The sequence below is a fragment of the Etheostoma cragini genome, chromosome 19 (genome assembly GCF_013103735.1).
Source record: "Etheostoma cragini isolate CJK2018 chromosome 19, CSU_Ecrag_1.0, whole genome shotgun sequence".
In the NCBI taxonomy this organism is placed as follows: Eukaryota; Metazoa; Chordata; class Actinopteri; order Perciformes; family Percidae; genus Etheostoma; species Etheostoma cragini.
In genome coordinates, this window is record NC_048425.1 from 15,200,363 (window position 1) to 15,216,682 (window position 16,320).

The window sequence follows — 16,320 nt, forward strand, 5'->3', positions numbered from 1 at the left end:
ATGCTGGACCAACAACGGCAGCACCAACAACAGCAGCTCCTACAACAACAGCACCTACAACTGCTACACCAACAACGGCAGCACTAACATCAGCAGCGACAACAACAGCAGCTCCTACAACAGCAGCACCAACAACTGCTGCAACAACAACAGCAGCACCAACAACAGTTGCATCTACAACTGCTGCATCAACAACAGCTGCAACAACAACAGCGCCATCTGCAACAACCGCATCTACAACTGCTTCACCAACAACGGCAGCCCCAACAACAGCAGCACCTACTACAGCCGCAGGTACTACAGCAGCACCAACAACAGTTGCATCTACAACTGCCGCATCAACAACAGCCGCATCAACAACAGCCGCATCTACAACAGCGGCACCTACAACAACCGCATCCACAACTGCTTCACCAACAACGGCAGCCCCAACAACAGCCGCCGCTACGACAGCAGCACCTACAACTGCCACTCCAACAACAGCAGCCCCTACTACTGCAGCACCAACAACAGCCGCATCTACAACTGCAGCATCAACAACAGCAGCTCTTACGACAGCAGCACCTACAACAGCAGCATCTACAACAGCTGCACCTACGACAGCTGCAGCTACAACACTAGCAACTACAACTGCTGGACCAACAACGGCAGCACGAACAACAGCAGCTCCTACAACATCAGTCCCTACAACTGCCCCAGCAACAACAGCAGCACTTACAACAGCAGCACCAACAACAGCCGCACCTATAATAGCACTACCAACAACAGCAGTCCCTACAACAGCAGCCCTTACAACAGCAGCACTTACTACAGCAGCACCAACAACAGTTGCATCTACAACTACCGCATCAACAACAGCCGCATCAACAACAGCCGCAACAACAACAGCAGCACCTACTACAGCTGCAGCTACAACAGTGGCACCAGCAACTGCTGCACCAACAACGGCAGCACCTACAACAGTGGCACCGACCACAGCAGCACTAACAACAGCAGCACCTACAACTGCTGCACCTACGACAGCCAGGGTGTCCTTCAGATCTGTTCAAAGCACATTTACAAACGACTTGCTGAATCCATCATCCACAGCTTTTAAAAATCGAGAAACATTGATAACTGGACAGGTAGGTTCTCACCCTTAGAATGAAATATCCTTGCACACTTATGAATTACTTTATCAGAGATCTCAATTACTCACCAAAGAACTAAACAATCCCTTGACAGTCATGTAATGAAAAAACATCACAAACAGAGACATTAAGGAGAAAATGTTAAGAAGATGCATTTACACAATCACACACCAGCTCACTGTACAACTTATCTCATATGTACACACGCTTCAATGTTCAAAGTAAAAAGTCTTTAAACACAACTTATTTTGTTTCGGCAGCTTGAACCTTTCTTTAAATCAACATTCCCCTCCTTCAGTTCTTTGAAAGTGGTGTCATTCAGGTAATTTAATTTATGTTCAGGTAATATAATTTAGGAATAGTGGACTTATTCTGATTTTTCAAACTACATTATGGGTTTCTCTTTCTGCAGGAATGGATCAGTCATCAACATCATGGACCTTAGCTTTGTAGGCACACTTTCTCCTAATACCACTCAGATTTCAAGCACTTTGATCAACGCAGCTTCAAACATCAACGGCTTCGACATTGAAGCCAGCTCCATCAGCGTGAATGGCAACTGTAAGCTATATTGAGTGCCACTTCATCAACATGTTTTAAAAATGTACACAACTGTTTGTTAAACTAATTTTTTGTTTCCTTCTCATTTACAGCTTCGGGTGGAGTAAGCCACAAAATCAGTCTTGTCACCGCATCCTGCCTGGTACTGTTGTCATGGCTACTGTAAAGCAAGCAATAACATCTGTGCTGATTCCATTTGGAAATGAGACCATGACAATCATGACTGATGTGAAACGGGTATCTGTTGTCAGTAAATATCCAAAATGAATGATTGCCTTAAGGCTTTGACAGCTTCAGATAAATTTACTATTAAATGTAACTTTGCAAAACCCCTAGAGAGGTTAAAGAATTGTGCGATACAAGATATAGGACAAAAGGGGGAGGGGGGGTATGAATGTGTATGCAATTTATATTTAACCTACATGTAGTCTACATATATGTATGTAGATATGTATGCCATTGTGTATATGCATGTATGAGTATGTGTATGTTTTCTATTTTTATGTGTATTTAGGCGCTACATATGCCGATATGTGAAGTTGTACAGGTGTTCCTAATAAGGTCAACAAAATGGACCACATTTTAACTTTGTCTGTAAACATCTTTTATTTATGCTATTTTAAAGGCCCTTACTAACACCATTTATTTATAGCTACTAACAGTAGCTATAAATGCTAAGATACATCACATTGAATACAGGACAAATTAAGCCCTGGGATGTCAAATAATATCACAATGCTAAACATGAGTATGTATATACATACAAAACAATGCACTGTCAATGTTCTTATTTATAACGTGTATTTATCTAATCATGCATAGATGTCTTCTGTGAGATTTCTTGTAGTTTGTTCAATTTCAAATAAACATTACAATGATCAGAATACAAAGAGGAAAATAAATTGTCTTGTGTGATGTTTTGCAATTTAAAAAAAATACAACAGTCAAAGGTATCATGTCACAAGTTTGTGTTACAGCACCATCTTAAAGCAAGACTGTGTGACATCATGCTAAAGAATAACATAGAAGTAGCACAAGTATATAGGTCATAAACCCAACAAGCTGGCTCAATACAGCAATAGGCCTATGGATCTTTTCTAACATTAACCATACCAGACCAAGTGAGACACTCAGAAATATGAGTTTTAGCAACCTGGAAGAATTCTGCATTGCAAAATCACACATGGGAGGTCTGCATTGGCTTAATTACGTTTTCTTCTTTTTTTTTACTTTTTTTTACTTAGACCAGCAAAATAAACAGGTTAGGGATTCACTCTTTCCTCACCAGAATTTTGTTCCTGGCAGCGTAAAGAAGGTTTTGAAACATCATCAAGACTTTTGTGTTGGAATATACAGTATTTGCTTATATAAACTATAAGTTCCAACCAGAAAAAATAGTTACTCCAGTAACTGTAGTAGTCTTCTCCCCCCCCTCTTCCCCAGACTCAAAGCTTATAGTGGTTGCCAGGTTGAGAACACCATCCAACAACGTTGATCAGCGGAGTAGCTAAGTTAGATGCTGGCTATGTAGACAAGTTATAAATGCCCATGCTCACATGGTACTCTCTGTTATTTCAAAACAGCTTGCACCCCCTAAAGGGCATGCTAGAGTCCTAATAGTAGACTTTAGTGCAGCTTTTAATTCTATAAAGCTACACATTCCCCTGCAAAGACTAGCCAATATTAACATAGATAGGGGTTTAATTCTCTGGATCAGAGACTTTCTCTCCTGTTGCCCTCAGAGGTTACGTGTAAAAAGCATTTTGTCAGGAGTGCATACCATCAGTGCAAGCTGCTCACAAGGCAGCGTTCTTTCTCCTTTGCTTTTCTCTCTGTTGACAAATGAGTTATCTATAAATAATAGCACCGTTAAGTAAGTACGCTGACGACATGGCCTCAGTAGGCCTCTTACAAAAAACTGACCCCCTTGGCGAGGCCTCGTATGTAGCCTACAGAAAGGCCCTTGAAGCATGGTGCAATAATAGCGAGCTAAAGATTAATGTGTCAAAGACAAACTAATTACTCTTTCGCACACAAGACACAACAACAGAGACAGTTTTACTTAATGGCCAAGCTGATGAAATTGTGGGAACTTTAATAGCCTAGGTACGGTTCTTTACAACCATCTGAGTTTTTCAGTACTACTTTTAACTATTTAAAAAGAAATATTGGAAATTACACATTTTTAGAAACTTTTCTTTTGATTCATGAACAAAGTATTCTGTGGGTGGATGGATGGGCTATAGGAGACCTTGGACTTCTAAAATCTTGACCACAGCGCTGCTCCTTTGTTTTTGATTAAACTATGGGGTGTTTCATTGTTCATGATGCAGCTATTTACTGTATTTGTGAGATGAAAAGTCGGATGTTTCTTTTTATTGTCTGTAATTTTCAATCTAGGTTGGACTACAGCTGTTTAACCAAGGTCTGGAACAAATAATGAAACACTAACATACAATAAGGTACACAAAAAAACAGGTAGTTAATGATTAGTTACTGTTTTTGAAATCGTAATAAATGAATCGTTAAGCCTTTAATTGATGCAGCCTGAATAGTTTAAAATTGTATAAAGCAAAGCTAATCACAAAGCAGAACCTCTCCAGCTAATCAAAGAAACAATTTAAAAATTTGATCAGTGTTTTCTGTTTGATACAAAAAGTAACCAGACGTTTAAATCCATAATTAGTATTAGCCGGAAGTTCCTTCATGATTGTGTGTCTTGATAAAAGACAATAATGAACTGAAGTGACACCGGATGACTACCAAACACCACCTCCTCAACACTCCTTAACATTGCAACACAAACTACATTGTGAAGTTTACAGTCACAGACGATGACAAAGCATGATTATCAGGCACTGCCTCCAAACTCAATCTGAAATCCACTGATTGTATCAGCTGCAGCTTGATCAACTTGTCCAGTTCCATTGTTTTCTTATTCCATTCATAATCAAAATGTCAGCTCTGAAACCGCTCTGTATAGATTGTGTACTAAAAGCCTTTGATTGATATAAGTAGCTATAAAACATTTTATAAAGCATGGTAACACTTCACAATAAGGTACACAACAAAGGGTAGTTACTGTGTTTGAAAGAGTAACGAGTGATTAGTTATTCTTTTTCAGAAGGGCAGTTACCCTTTTTCAGAAGGTAACATATGATTAGTTAACGTTTTTTAAAAGGGCATTTACCCTTTCACAGAAGGGCAGTTACTCTTTTTCAAAAGAGCAGTTACCCTTTTTTATTCCTTACCCGTCTGAAAAAGAGCATCTATCCGTCTGAAAAAGAGTCAGTAATCATTTGTTACCTTCTACCCTTTTGTGTACCTTATTGTAAAGTGTTACCACTTAATCTTACAAATCATTTCTTTGAACATTTGTCAAGATTTTATTTTGCCAATGCTGTGTTGCTGCTCATCTTCATCCCAGAAGGATCTTGTGTTTTCTGCCCTCTCAGTAACGTCGATGGAATAAAAGACACTAGCTTGGTGGGAAAAGGGTTATTTTTAAATCTGGTGATCAGCGGAACCGGAAGAGGAACACGAATGGATTACAATTTATATCATCCCGGGTGTAGGCTACCCGGTATCACCCCCGTCGTCCAAATACAACCATGCAATTTGCGTTTTCAGGCTGGTACAGGACATAACATAGCCTACTGGGCTATTTTATAGGATATGCCTGATACTGTAGCTACTTTCTTTGGTAAGGACTAAAGGTTATTAGTGCGAACTAGCTGTGTGATATCTGTCGTAGCGTCAGGCCATCCACCATCTGTGGAAATGGGACAAGGGAACAGATGGCGCATCCGAGCCGCCCTGCAGGGCTGGCGACGCTGACTGTTAGGACAACACTGGAGATGAGTATCAGTCAATAGAATAAAAAGGCTGTCGTTAGCTTTTGCACGTAAGGCCAATATTTTGCAGGCATAGCAATGCCAAAGTGACTTGGATACGGGTGTTTGACAGGAAGCATTGCATATTGACCAGATAGATGCGCGACAACTCGATCACTGGCATCAACTTAATCCCTGTTTAGACGTGTCTCCAGCTCCGTGAACAATGGTTGACAACCGCTACGCTACAGCTCTGGTCATCGCCTGTGTGCTGAGCATACTGGCCACCGTGTATCTTTCGGTGGCCATCGGGACGCAGCACTGGTACCAGTACAGCAGCCCCACCGTGCGCGGAGAGGCCAACGTGTCTGAGGTGCGCTCCATGTATGAGGAGTTCATGGACGGGGAGTTTGATGAGAAAACCTACAGCGACACCCTGTTCCGCCTCAACGGGACTGTGGGCCTCTGGTGGAGGTGTGTGCTCGTTCCTGCCAACGCACAATGGTACAAAGAGCCAGGTATGTTAACTGACCTAACCTGCCCAATGACACTGTATGTCACTTTTACACACAGATTAGTCATGAGCTTCTGTCTCAGACGTCAGGCTGTCTCAGACGTTCCCCACTGCTCCGTAAATGTAACCCCACCTGGTCGCAGGTAGATGCCACCAGATGTGGCTCAGCCCCCAACACATCAGACCTGTGTCACCCTTTAGTTGTTTATAGCATCACTTTGTGTCTCTCGTGTATTATCACAGAACTAAGCTGATTTTCTGATAAACATCTGTTGAAAAACTCAGGAGATGTTCTGAAGGCTGAATATAGGCTATTAGGGGTTGTCTAAGGTAAAATATTTCAGCGTATGTGAAGCCACAAAAATCCTGTCAGATGGATCGGTCCTAATGATCAGGGCTGGGTTGCCAACCAGGCAATCCAAACGGGCTCCAGAAACCCCAGGCTTACTCCATCTCTGGTTAATTGCATTTATTTTTCTTTATTTTGCACCACTGAAGTACACTGAATACTTTATTGTGTTAGATTGTAACATTCTCATCGTGCAGTGCTTAATCAATTGGCTTTTACTGTTTTCTAATGCCTAGGGCAAGATAGTATTATTTAATTATAGGATTACTGTAAGGCGACAGACAACAATTACTTGCATTATTATTAGGTCTGACAATAATTAATAACTAATTTATTGTTAAATGTATAGGCTACAATGTTAGAAAATTGTGAGAAATGGCCATCATTATTCCCTGAAGCCCAAGTAAACATACATCATAGCAAACTGGGAAACTAGCAAATCTTCACATTTGAGAAGCAGGTACCTTTGAATCAAAGCTCACCTGGTTAAGCGTGCGCCCCATTTACTGAGGCTCAGTCCTTAATGCAGTGGCCCATGTTTGAATGCGACCACCTCTCTCTTGCCCCATTCCTAGTATTACATAAAATATACTATGATATACTTTATTGTTTATTTATTTAGGTTATTACATATACAGTATTCATATAAATATACTTTATTAAGTTTGCAGAATGGCATTGGTACATACCTTTTGTTTTACTGACCTATTTTATGCACCACTGATCACACCCAGAATCACAGTTTCGTTTGATGACACCTAATAACATTTATACCAAGCAGAACCAAGCAGGCGTAGGTGTACTGGCAGTGAAGCAAGCCAAAAGTCCCGTAAGAATTCATTTTGTATTTACTTAGACAGGTATGCTGTTGTGCGCTCACTCTTTTACTTTAGCTTTAAAACACAGACTTGGACAGTAGGCATCAATGATTGAGAGTGACGATGAATATTTTTGTTCTTGCAAAAAAAGATTGACATCCCTTTTTTAACTTAAGTGACATGTATTCATTCCTGGCCCTTATTAGGGTCAGATTGTGTTTGTTTTACCTTTCTTTACCCAATTCATTGCTTTCTTTGCTATATTTGGCAATACTAATGTTTTGACTGATCTTTTAAGCATTTGTAGAAAATATAAAAAAGTTATGCTTTAAACATTGTTGGTGTTTTTAACCATTTCTTGTTTACTTTAGTTACCCAGCATTTCCCTGTTAGGCATTATGAATGTAAATTAAAGGCCACATATTGGTAAGCTGCAGTGATCCTTTGCACTTCATAAGCTATTGGTGGTTGTCTAAGGTAACATATTTCAGTGTATGTGAAGCCACCCACTCCTGTCAGACCTATGTGACCCATGACCCTTTGCTGCATGTTAAACCACCGCTCTCTTCCCCCTTTCCTGTCTACAAATAAAGGCCAAAAAGCCGAAAAATATTAATACATGTCTTAAAGCAATAATCTTTTATCACAATTGTTGCCAATGAAATTGCAATCTACTAATCATTTGATCAACTAATAACATAAATGACATAACAATCAGTATCTTAATATAACCCTAACTCTCATTAAGTTGTACCATTTTAATTAGTAATTCACCTGGATGTAATATAATGGCAATTAGCTGATTGAAAAAAGTGTTTTTGTTGCATTGAAGTAGCATGTAAGCAGTCAGAACAGATAAGAATAAGTTTCCTCTATGCATGTTGCTATTGCAGTGAAATAAAAATTAAATAACGTTTGTAATCTTTTTCAGATGTCAAGGTTATGCTAGAGTGTCGAAGCTTCACTCTACTTCAGCAGTTCACTCCAAAGTACAAAGAACCAGGCAACCACAACAGTGGAGAAGACATGCTGCGCACATGTAAGTTCAGTCACAACACATTTCCCCCTTTCTAAGTGATCTAATGAACCTGTAAGAACTCGCCTTTTCTCTGTGTAGTTCGTTAATTATGACCAATATGTGGTGTTGAATAATACATTGCCCCCAATCAGGGCTGCTTCTTCTGTAATGCATAAGAATGTGAGTAAATGAAGACTTAGTTTCTGTGTCTGTGTGCATGTTTGTTTAGACTTGTGGAGGTGCCAGTTTCTGCTGCCACTGGTGTCCTTGGCTCTGGTGGTGTTGGCAGCCCTGACTGGGTTTTGTGCCTGCCTCTGCCAAAGTCTCACACCCACCCTTGGCATAGGAGTACTTCACCTGCTGGCTGGTAAGACCTGTTCAGCAGCACCATCCCACTTGCTAGTAACTGGCAGATGTGGCTAAATAAGCTTGAGGTAGTCACAAGGGTTCCAGTTTGAATCCAAGTCTCTAAAAGTAATGTTCAGAATGTAACCTATCCCAAAACTAAACTAAATAGTCTATTCAGGCATTAACATACAGACAACCAAAATCCATTAAGTGGAACACACCTGCTAAAGGGGTAAACACGGAAAATTCTTACAATCATGCTAGCTTTAACCTGACGCTGTGCTTTGAGCTATAAGCTAATGTCAGCATGCTATCGTGGTCAAAAATAACAATTCTTACAGGTTGATGTTAAGCTGGTATAATGTTCAATATGGTCTTAACATTATATTACTAACATTTACAAATAAGCATAAGCAGAAAGTAGATGTGAGGTTGATGGGTATGTAACTATTTCTTTAGCTATTTAGGTCATGAACAACAGTATAAGTACAAATGTGTGTTACATAATGTCAAATTCTACCACAACTTGACAATCAACGTGTTTGCACGTAGCATTGTTGTTCCACAGTGCCTGTCAAGCCAGCAGGCAATCACATGTTTACAGCTTAACTGTAATCATACTAGACATGGTGCAGGTCTTATAATCACTTTGTTCCTTGTGCCCTGCAGGCCTCTGCACCTTAGCCACAGTGTGCTGCTACCTGGCGGGAATGGACCTGCTCCACAGGGTGTCGATGCTGCCTGATAAGGTGGATGGCTCTCTGGGCTGGTCCCTCTACTTGGCCCTCATTTCCTCCCCGCTCCACATGATGGCCGCTGCCCTTCTGGTGTGGGCAGCACGCAGCCACAGTCAGAACTACTACCGTATGACCGCCTACAGGGTGGCATAGACTGAGATTCAGCTCTGGATATTGGCCCTGTTTAAATTTATATCCCACTCTGTCACCTAGATGCATTTTATAATGTTCTCAGAGGAATTTAATGTGGGTTAATCTGTGCATTTTGCCCTCTGATGTATTAAAGTGCATGTAGTATATAGTAATGACAACCCTGTCCGCCGCGATAAAGGATTATATTTTTATCTATCTTCTGGTTACGGGAATTGGTTTTCAAAAGGTCAACCAGAAAGATGTGTATAGTAGAACCTATTCCACGTTCTGAATAAGAAATGGGCTCACATTGAAAAAGTGAAAAGAAACAAAGTCATTGCTGGCATTTAGGAATGCAGAAACATCATTAAAAAATAAATTGGAAGGAAGAACACTAGCAGTCAGCATGATTAGACAAGATTTAAACAAATCCTTAGATTAGCCAAATTTATTTGAAAGAAAAAATTAAGGCTACCAATTCAATTATTACAGAAACGGGTTAAACTTGACCTATATTTTATTATACTTTATTGTAGATGTGCATGAACTGTTTCCTAAACAATGAGGAATATTCACTGACATTTCTCGTTCTCTTATCTGCAGCTTGTTTCTTGCCCTGTCCGATCTGATTATTGGAATGTTGCTGTGTTCCCATTGTTCCTAACACAGAATTATAATAGCAGAAGCATAATAAGATCCTTTTAGAAACACAATGTTGTCTATTTAAAGGCATTTGTGTTTGGAAGTTTCATCAATCTAATACAAATTACCCAAATTGTAATAGTAATTGTCATTAAAGAAAGCAGTTTTTAGTAAGCATGCTAAATTTGCTGGATTCCTAAGATTGTTGTTGGCTATATCCTACAATGTAATGTACAAAGCAAACAAAGAAGATACACACAACTGGATAAAATCTATTTCAGTTGTGGACACTTGGGAATTTTTCTCAAACAAAAAGTATGAAATATTTTAAAACAACTCATTAACTGGCAGGTGTGTTTGAAAGTCGCATTTCATTTGAGGTTTACAGGTTATTACATATAGAGTATTCACATAAAATATATTTTATTAAGTTTGTGGAATGGCATTGGTACATACCTTTTGTTTTACTGACCTATTTTATGCACCACTGATCACACCCAGAATCACCGTTTTGTTTAACGACACCTAATTACATTTGAAGGAACACAGCTGACGTAGGTGTACTGGCAGTGAAGCTAGCCAAAAGTCCCGTAAGAATTCATTTTATGTTTATTTAGACAGGTATGCTGTTGTGCAATCAGTCTTTGACTTTAGAGGCTTCAAAACACAGACTTGGACAGTGGGCATCAAAAAATGAGAGTGACGATGAATATTTCTGTTCTTGCAAAAAAAGTCTGACATCCCTTTTTTAACTTAAGTGACATGTATTTATTCCTGGCCATTATTAGGGTCAGATTGTGTTTGTTTTAAATTTATTTACCCAATTCATTGCTTTCTTTGCTATTTTCAAGCATTACTAACGTTTTGACTGATTTTTTAGGCTTTTGTAGAAAATATCAAAAAGTTATGTTAATTACACATTGTTGTGGTTTTTAGCCCTTTCTTGTTTACTTTAGTTGCCCTTAAATGCTCATATACAGCATGTTGGCATCATTTTGTAAATGTAGTTGTGTTTGTTATTATTTATTTGATTAATATTTGTTCATTTATTTTTTATTCCCTTGTTACAACCATTTCAATTCAACAGGAATGAATGGAAACAGCGTTTCCCTGTTAGGCATTATGAATGTAAATTAAAGGCCATATTTTGGTAAGCTACAGTGATCCTTTGCACTTAAATTATTTTGAACATATCCTGAATATTGCTGTAGTGGTCCATAGTGAATTTCTATTTTTTATAGATGTGTCCCAAAACAAAATAAATTTAGAAAACAAAGTCTTACCCTACTATGCCATATATTTGCATATATGTATACATTATCACCAGTCTCACAGTTTCATAAAACTAAAGAATGCCTGTGAAATGATGCACTGTATGTGGTCTGATGAGTGATATGATAAATTAGATTGTATTTTGCATATTCAGACTTTTACGTCAAGAAGTCATTCTATCCCTGAATACACTGGAGCTTAAATATAACAGCAGATGTCCATGTATGACTGCTTTTGTGAATCTACAGTGACAGTCACTCTCCAGTTGTAAGCTGAAACAGTTTATAAATATACACCTAAATATTGTGTGTGAGTGTAAGCAACTGTGCCAAGCAAATGCTGTTGTTTCAATAAAAGCTCTTTGTAAAATTTATTTCAGAGTCACATCAGTCTCATCATGTTGTGTGCGTCAAGTCCATCCTCACTCCTCTTCTTCTGATGCAAATTCCTTCTCGTTAGGTTGTTGCTGTTGCTCCGTCTGCACCCGGATTGCAGGAATCATAACACGCCTTTTCCTTGCCAGGGAGAGAGCAATGCCCTTTTCATAATATGCACATTCATTGATGAAGAAAGGATAAAGAGGTTCATTGCCTTTATATCTCAGAGTTTCACCTGAGAAAGTCTGGAACAGTGGGTCTTCAGCGTGTAGCAGGCAGAAGTCTCGGTCCTGTGGGGAAAGACAGCCAATGAGGTTGATAGTTTATGAGCAACACCTTCAAGATTAAACATTTGCAAGGCAATCTCCACTTGTATGTGTGTGGGTTTAAAGCAGCAAGGTAACAAACAGGTCTAAACCAGCTGTATACTACAGAGTTCATTAAAACTGCAAAATGTTTAAAAGAACAGTTTTAAGGAAATTTGCTCAAGTTAGATGAGCAGTCAGGCATACAGTATATGGGAAGCCACTCTCACATCTGAATGCTAAATGTGAACCTAGAGCTAGCAGGAGATAAGCTGAGCACAAAGACTTAAAGCAGGGGAAAACAGCTAGTCTGTGTTTGCATTAGTGCTGAAGGTGTGTGTGTGTGTGTGTGTATGTGTGTGAAAATTAATTTAGCCTCTAAAAGTTGGCAATACTGGTAACTTTCCAGTTCACCACCACAAGTTCCCCAGCGATTTAGAATTGCACATTTATGAAACTGGAAAATAAATATTTATAAATTTGATCAGTGTTTTCTGTTTGATATAACAAGTAACAAGCCATTTTAATCAATAGTTATTATTAGCCGGAAGTTCCTTCAGGATTGTATGTCCAGATTAAAATACTCATTGAACTGACGTGACACTTCAAACGTCACTGACACACAGGATGACTGCCAAACAACACTTACACAACACTCTGAAACATAGCAACACAAACTACATTGTCAAGTTTCCAAAGCTAATATTTATAGAAAGGCTGCAATGCCAGTCACAGACGGTGACAAAGCATGATTATCAGGCACTACCTTCAAACTCAATCTGAAATCTGTTGATTGTATCAGCTTCAGCTTGATCAACCTGTCCAGTTCCATTGTTTTCTTATTCCATTCATAATCAAAATGTCAGCTCTTGAAATTTATAACATTTGTAACAAAACAAAAAATACTGATTGCTAGTCATTTGTAACATAGTAATCAGTACCCTGTCTTTTCAATAATACGTTGAAATACATCATTTAGAAAGAAAAACGGGTAACACTTTGTTCGATGTAGTTACTTTTTTATGTAGTTAGTAGTTACTACATGATTCCTAGCACTATATAATTTGTGACCAAAGCTCCCACCGTGAATCATAATGTACTTTTAGAGATGTTAGAAACTCTCAATATGTTGAATTGTATGTTTGTCTGTTTTTTCACATGTCTAGGTTACACCAGTAATTCATTTGAGGTATCTAATTGGATTTGAAGCAGATTTACTTTTTTTCTGTAATTAATACCAAAGTACAGAATTCTTTCTTTGACCCTACCAATGCATTTATTAAACAATTTGAGAAGTGACCCAGAAAAACAAAATGCAAATTACAAGCTGGTAATAATAGTTGTACTAGTGTGAAAACCATGATATGGACGTCACGCCGTTTGAGGATTGCTCTCTTATAAGAAGCCATGCCAAAGGAAGACGCCCCACCCTGTATTGTGAACACTAAAGCTGTATGTGTCTTCATATTTAATGAAAATTCCCACACACACACAAACACACTCACACAGACACTATTATTTTTCTATTTTTCTACTATTATTTTTTGTTTCTTTTTTGTTCATGTCTTTAGCTGCCCTGTATGTAAAGTAATTTATTTTTTTATATTTTTGGCTTGTTAGTTTATTGCTCCCTGGTTTATTCAGCTCAATCCAGATTAGTAACATTTAAATCTTGAGGGCAACTTCTGTCATAAAAGCTCGATGCCACACATAGTTTTGAGAATATACCTGGACTTGAGGATGAATGGCTGCTGTGATGTTTTGAGTCTCACTGTCTCTTGGGTAGTCAATGTGTTTAATCAAAGTGAACACATTTACACATCCTCCTTCAAAAACAGTACCTGTAAATGAAAGAAAGGTTTAAAACAAGAAGGACTTAAAAGATGCAAAGGTTTGTGGCATTTCGGAGACAAATAAACTCCATTGGTATTCTGATTTTAGTTGCACCTGAGTTGAAGATACGGACCCAATCGAGCATGTGCTGCACGCCAACTTCCATTGTTGTATAGATGTTTGACCTCACCACACCGTGGGGCTGTGGGCCGATCTCCATGGCTGCAGGAAATGGATTTTAGATGATAAATATGATAGATTAGCTAGCCTTCAAACACTTTTGATAAACTAGTGTCATAGTTAAAAAAAAAAAAAAAAAAAAAAACTTACCAAAGCCATGTTTTCCCACTGAATCGAGGGAATATGATTCTTTATTAGAGATGTCAAAATGGATGTACCTCATTGGTACATCTGGCATCTGCTTCTGAAAATGACATGTCACTCTCAAATTTAGATTTCTGGCATTACCAAACTAAGTTCTTAGTTCCATTTAAGTGTTCCCAAACTTGGAAAAATGAATGAGTGAATGGGAACTGTTTGTGCTTGCCTGCAGATGTCTAAATATGTGCAGGCAGATCCAGTCACAGTCAGAGTACGCAATGAAGCACAGGCCCATGTTGGCAGTGGTGTTGTGGAGGTCACAAACAAGATCAACCGCCTCAGGATTTCCTTTTGGACCCAGCATGGCGTTCAGTTCTCTGGATCTGATTATCTCGTAGGGGGCATCATCTGGTATGGGACCACTGGGAGACAGAGAAGCAATGTGAACACAACTCATCATCACAAGAGCGTGATGATGAGTGATGAGGTGACGGTGACGGTGATGAGGTGATGCTCTTGCTACCAAGAGCATCACCATCTCTCACCGACTTACTTGAGCTTGGCGTGGGTGAAGCAGCGGTTGAGGTCCGTGTCGGTGTATCTGCGGCACTGCTGCATGGCCCGTGGGTTTGACAGCACCATAAGCACTGACAGGGGTTCTCCCTCCTCTTTCTCCATCACTTTCTTCTCTTCCTTCAGCATCTCTCTCACTAAGTACACCCCAGACAGCTCGTTGCCATGTGTACCGCCGCACACAGCGACCCGGGGCAACCTTGGCAAACACACCACCTCGTCTACCTCCATCTGAGCGAGAGTAGGCAGCAATACAGTGAAGAAAGTGCAAGAATTTGAGGATGTACACAACAAAACTTTTTGTTTTTCAGCCTATATCACTGTGTATTTTGCATCCAGTTTTGAGCAGCACATGCACAGATAGCTTTGCATTTTCTCTGATCATACACTATTTGTGTCTCTTTTTATTCCGTATGCATCAATGCGCATGTAGATTTGAGTTTCCCTTTAGTTTCACTCAGTAGGAGGTATCAGTTACTCCAGTGTGGATGTCACTGGGCACAATGTAGACAACAACTGCAACACAAAGCAGAGATATTGATTTGTGAAACCTTACCTCGCTGTTCTGGTTTGCTGGAAACTGTAAAGGGGCAGTTCCGGCTTTAAACCCTAGAAATGTAATGTACTCTAAGGCAGCAATGAGAACACTGTTTAAAGTCTCTTAACTCGAAGTAAAACAGGGTGAACGGTCAGCTCCACATTCACAAATAAAAGATTAAATGAATGACAAGGCATCGTACGGTACATCTTACCCTGTCCCTACCCTTTCTCTCCCCTCTCCCCGCCGTTTACCCTCTTCCACCCTCTCCCAGGCTTTCATGCAGTTTCACTGATTCAGCATTCCCATCCCTCTCTCTGTACAGGCTGTAGCTGCCTGATGCAAACTCTCACCGTCTCTCTATCACTTCTTGTCCACTGCACTGCACTGTACTACACTGTAGCGTAGGCAGGGTGTGTCCTGAGTGTGATGTGGTGCATTGGTTGCTTCCTTTGGTCCCAACCAGCTGTCAGGTCCGCCAAACTGTAAGCCCCTCCCAAACTCCCCATTCCTCTCTGCCCCATGTATAGGATGGTAGGTTCCAGTCTGCCTTTCAGAAAATTGGCTGAAAATAAATCTGCTGGCATGACACAGCAGTAGAGGCACCTGTGGTGTGTACAGTGAAAGAAACAGCTCTTCTCGTATGGAAAATAGAGAACCAGCTGGTGATTTAAAAAGAACACAGATTTAATATTAAACTGTTATTACAAGGAGGTTGACTGCTGAAGAAAAAGTTAAATAGCAGGTGTATACCATATAATATCATCAATCCATTTATATGAGTTATAAGTCTTTCTTTTTTACTTTAACTCATAAAATAATCAACCATTTTGATAAAGATGTCTTCAATTAGTTTTTTTAATCCTGACCAAGCTCTGTGAGGCTGTACTTTGAGCAAAATGCTAAAAACATCAAACTGCTAACATACAGTACATGTGTTTAGCAGGTATAACGCTTAATGTCTTAAGCGTTCATGCGCTAAAGACAAAGTACAGCTGAGGCTGATGGGAATGTCCTTA

General features: G+C 39.5%; 3 protein-coding genes across 5 annotated transcripts; 2 read left to right on the top strand and 1 right to left on the bottom strand.

Moving 5' to 3' along the window:
• Positions 1–1,423, top strand: LOC117935247 (GATA zinc finger domain-containing protein 15-like). The gene is made up of 3 exons (XM_034857381.1): positions 1–17; positions 133–1,124; positions 1,391–1,423. Exons 1-2 carry the CDS (start codon positions 1–3, stop codon positions 1,094–1,096), a joined length of 981 nt encoding a protein of 326 aa, XP_034713272.1. The 3' UTR covers positions 1,097–1,124; positions 1,391–1,423.
• A 3,818-nt stretch (positions 1,424–5,241) lies between these two features.
• LOC117934691 (claudin domain-containing protein 1-like) lies at positions 5,242–9,901 on the top strand. Its single transcript, XM_034856560.1, has 4 exons — positions 5,242–6,042; positions 8,137–8,244; positions 8,453–8,590; positions 9,241–9,901. The coding sequence occupies exons 1-4, from the start codon at positions 5,751–5,753 to the stop codon at positions 9,459–9,461; spliced, it is 759 nt and encodes a 252-aa protein (XP_034712451.1). The 5' UTR covers positions 5,242–5,750; the 3' UTR covers positions 9,462–9,901.
• LOC117934689 (N-acyl-aromatic-L-amino acid amidohydrolase (carboxylate-forming) B-like) lies at positions 7,503–15,739 on the bottom strand. 3 transcript variants are annotated; one of them, XR_004654544.1, is made up of 8 exons: positions 15,320–15,730; positions 14,744–14,994; positions 14,417–14,612; positions 14,200–14,293; positions 13,984–14,091; positions 13,765–13,877; positions 11,034–12,021; positions 7,503–7,570 (listed from the first exon to the last, which is right to left on the bottom strand). XR_004654544.1 is itself a non-coding variant. In XM_034856559.1 (7 exons), the coding sequence occupies exons 2-7, from the start codon at positions 14,992–14,994 to the stop codon at positions 11,776–11,778; spliced, it is 1,008 nt and encodes a 335-aa protein (XP_034712450.1). In that variant the 5' UTR covers positions 15,320–15,730; the 3' UTR covers positions 10,563–11,775. The 3 variants fall into 3 exon arrangements, 2 of the variants coding, with proteins under 2 accessions (XP_034712450.1, XP_034712449.1); XM_034856559.1 differs by lacking the exon at positions 7,503–7,570 and having other exon boundaries at positions 10,563–12,021; XM_034856558.1 differs by lacking the exon at positions 7,503–7,570 and having other exon boundaries at positions 11,700–12,021; positions 15,655–15,739.
• Between the last annotated feature and the right edge of the window lie 581 nt (positions 15,740–16,320).

Excerpts from the sequence above, each read along its gene's own strand:
- LOC117934691 (XM_034856560.1), top strand. The coding sequence starts at position 5,751 with ATGGTTGACAACCGCTACGCTACAGCTCTGGTCATCGCCTGTGTGCTG. Across the intron at positions 8,245-8,452 it reads AGAAGACATGCTGCGCACAT|ACTTGTGGAGGTGCCAGTTT; the intron begins GTAAGTTCAGTC and ends ATGTTTGTTTAG. Across the intron at positions 8,591-9,240 it reads AGTACTTCACCTGCTGGCTG|GCCTCTGCACCTTAGCCACA; the intron begins GTAAGACCTGTT and ends TGTGCCCTGCAG.
- LOC117934689 (XM_034856559.1), bottom strand. The coding sequence starts at position 14,994 with ATGGAGGTAGACGAGGTGGTGTGTTTGCCAAGGTTGCCCCGGGTCGCT. Across the intron at positions 14,613-14,743 it reads TTCACCCACGCCAAGCTCAA|TGGTCCCATACCAGATGATG; the intron begins GTAAGTCGGTGA and ends TCTGTCTCCCAG. Across the intron at positions 12,022-13,764 it reads CCATTCATCCTCAAGTCCAG|GACCGAGACTTCTGCCTGCT; the intron begins GTATATTCTCAA and ends CTTTCCCCACAG.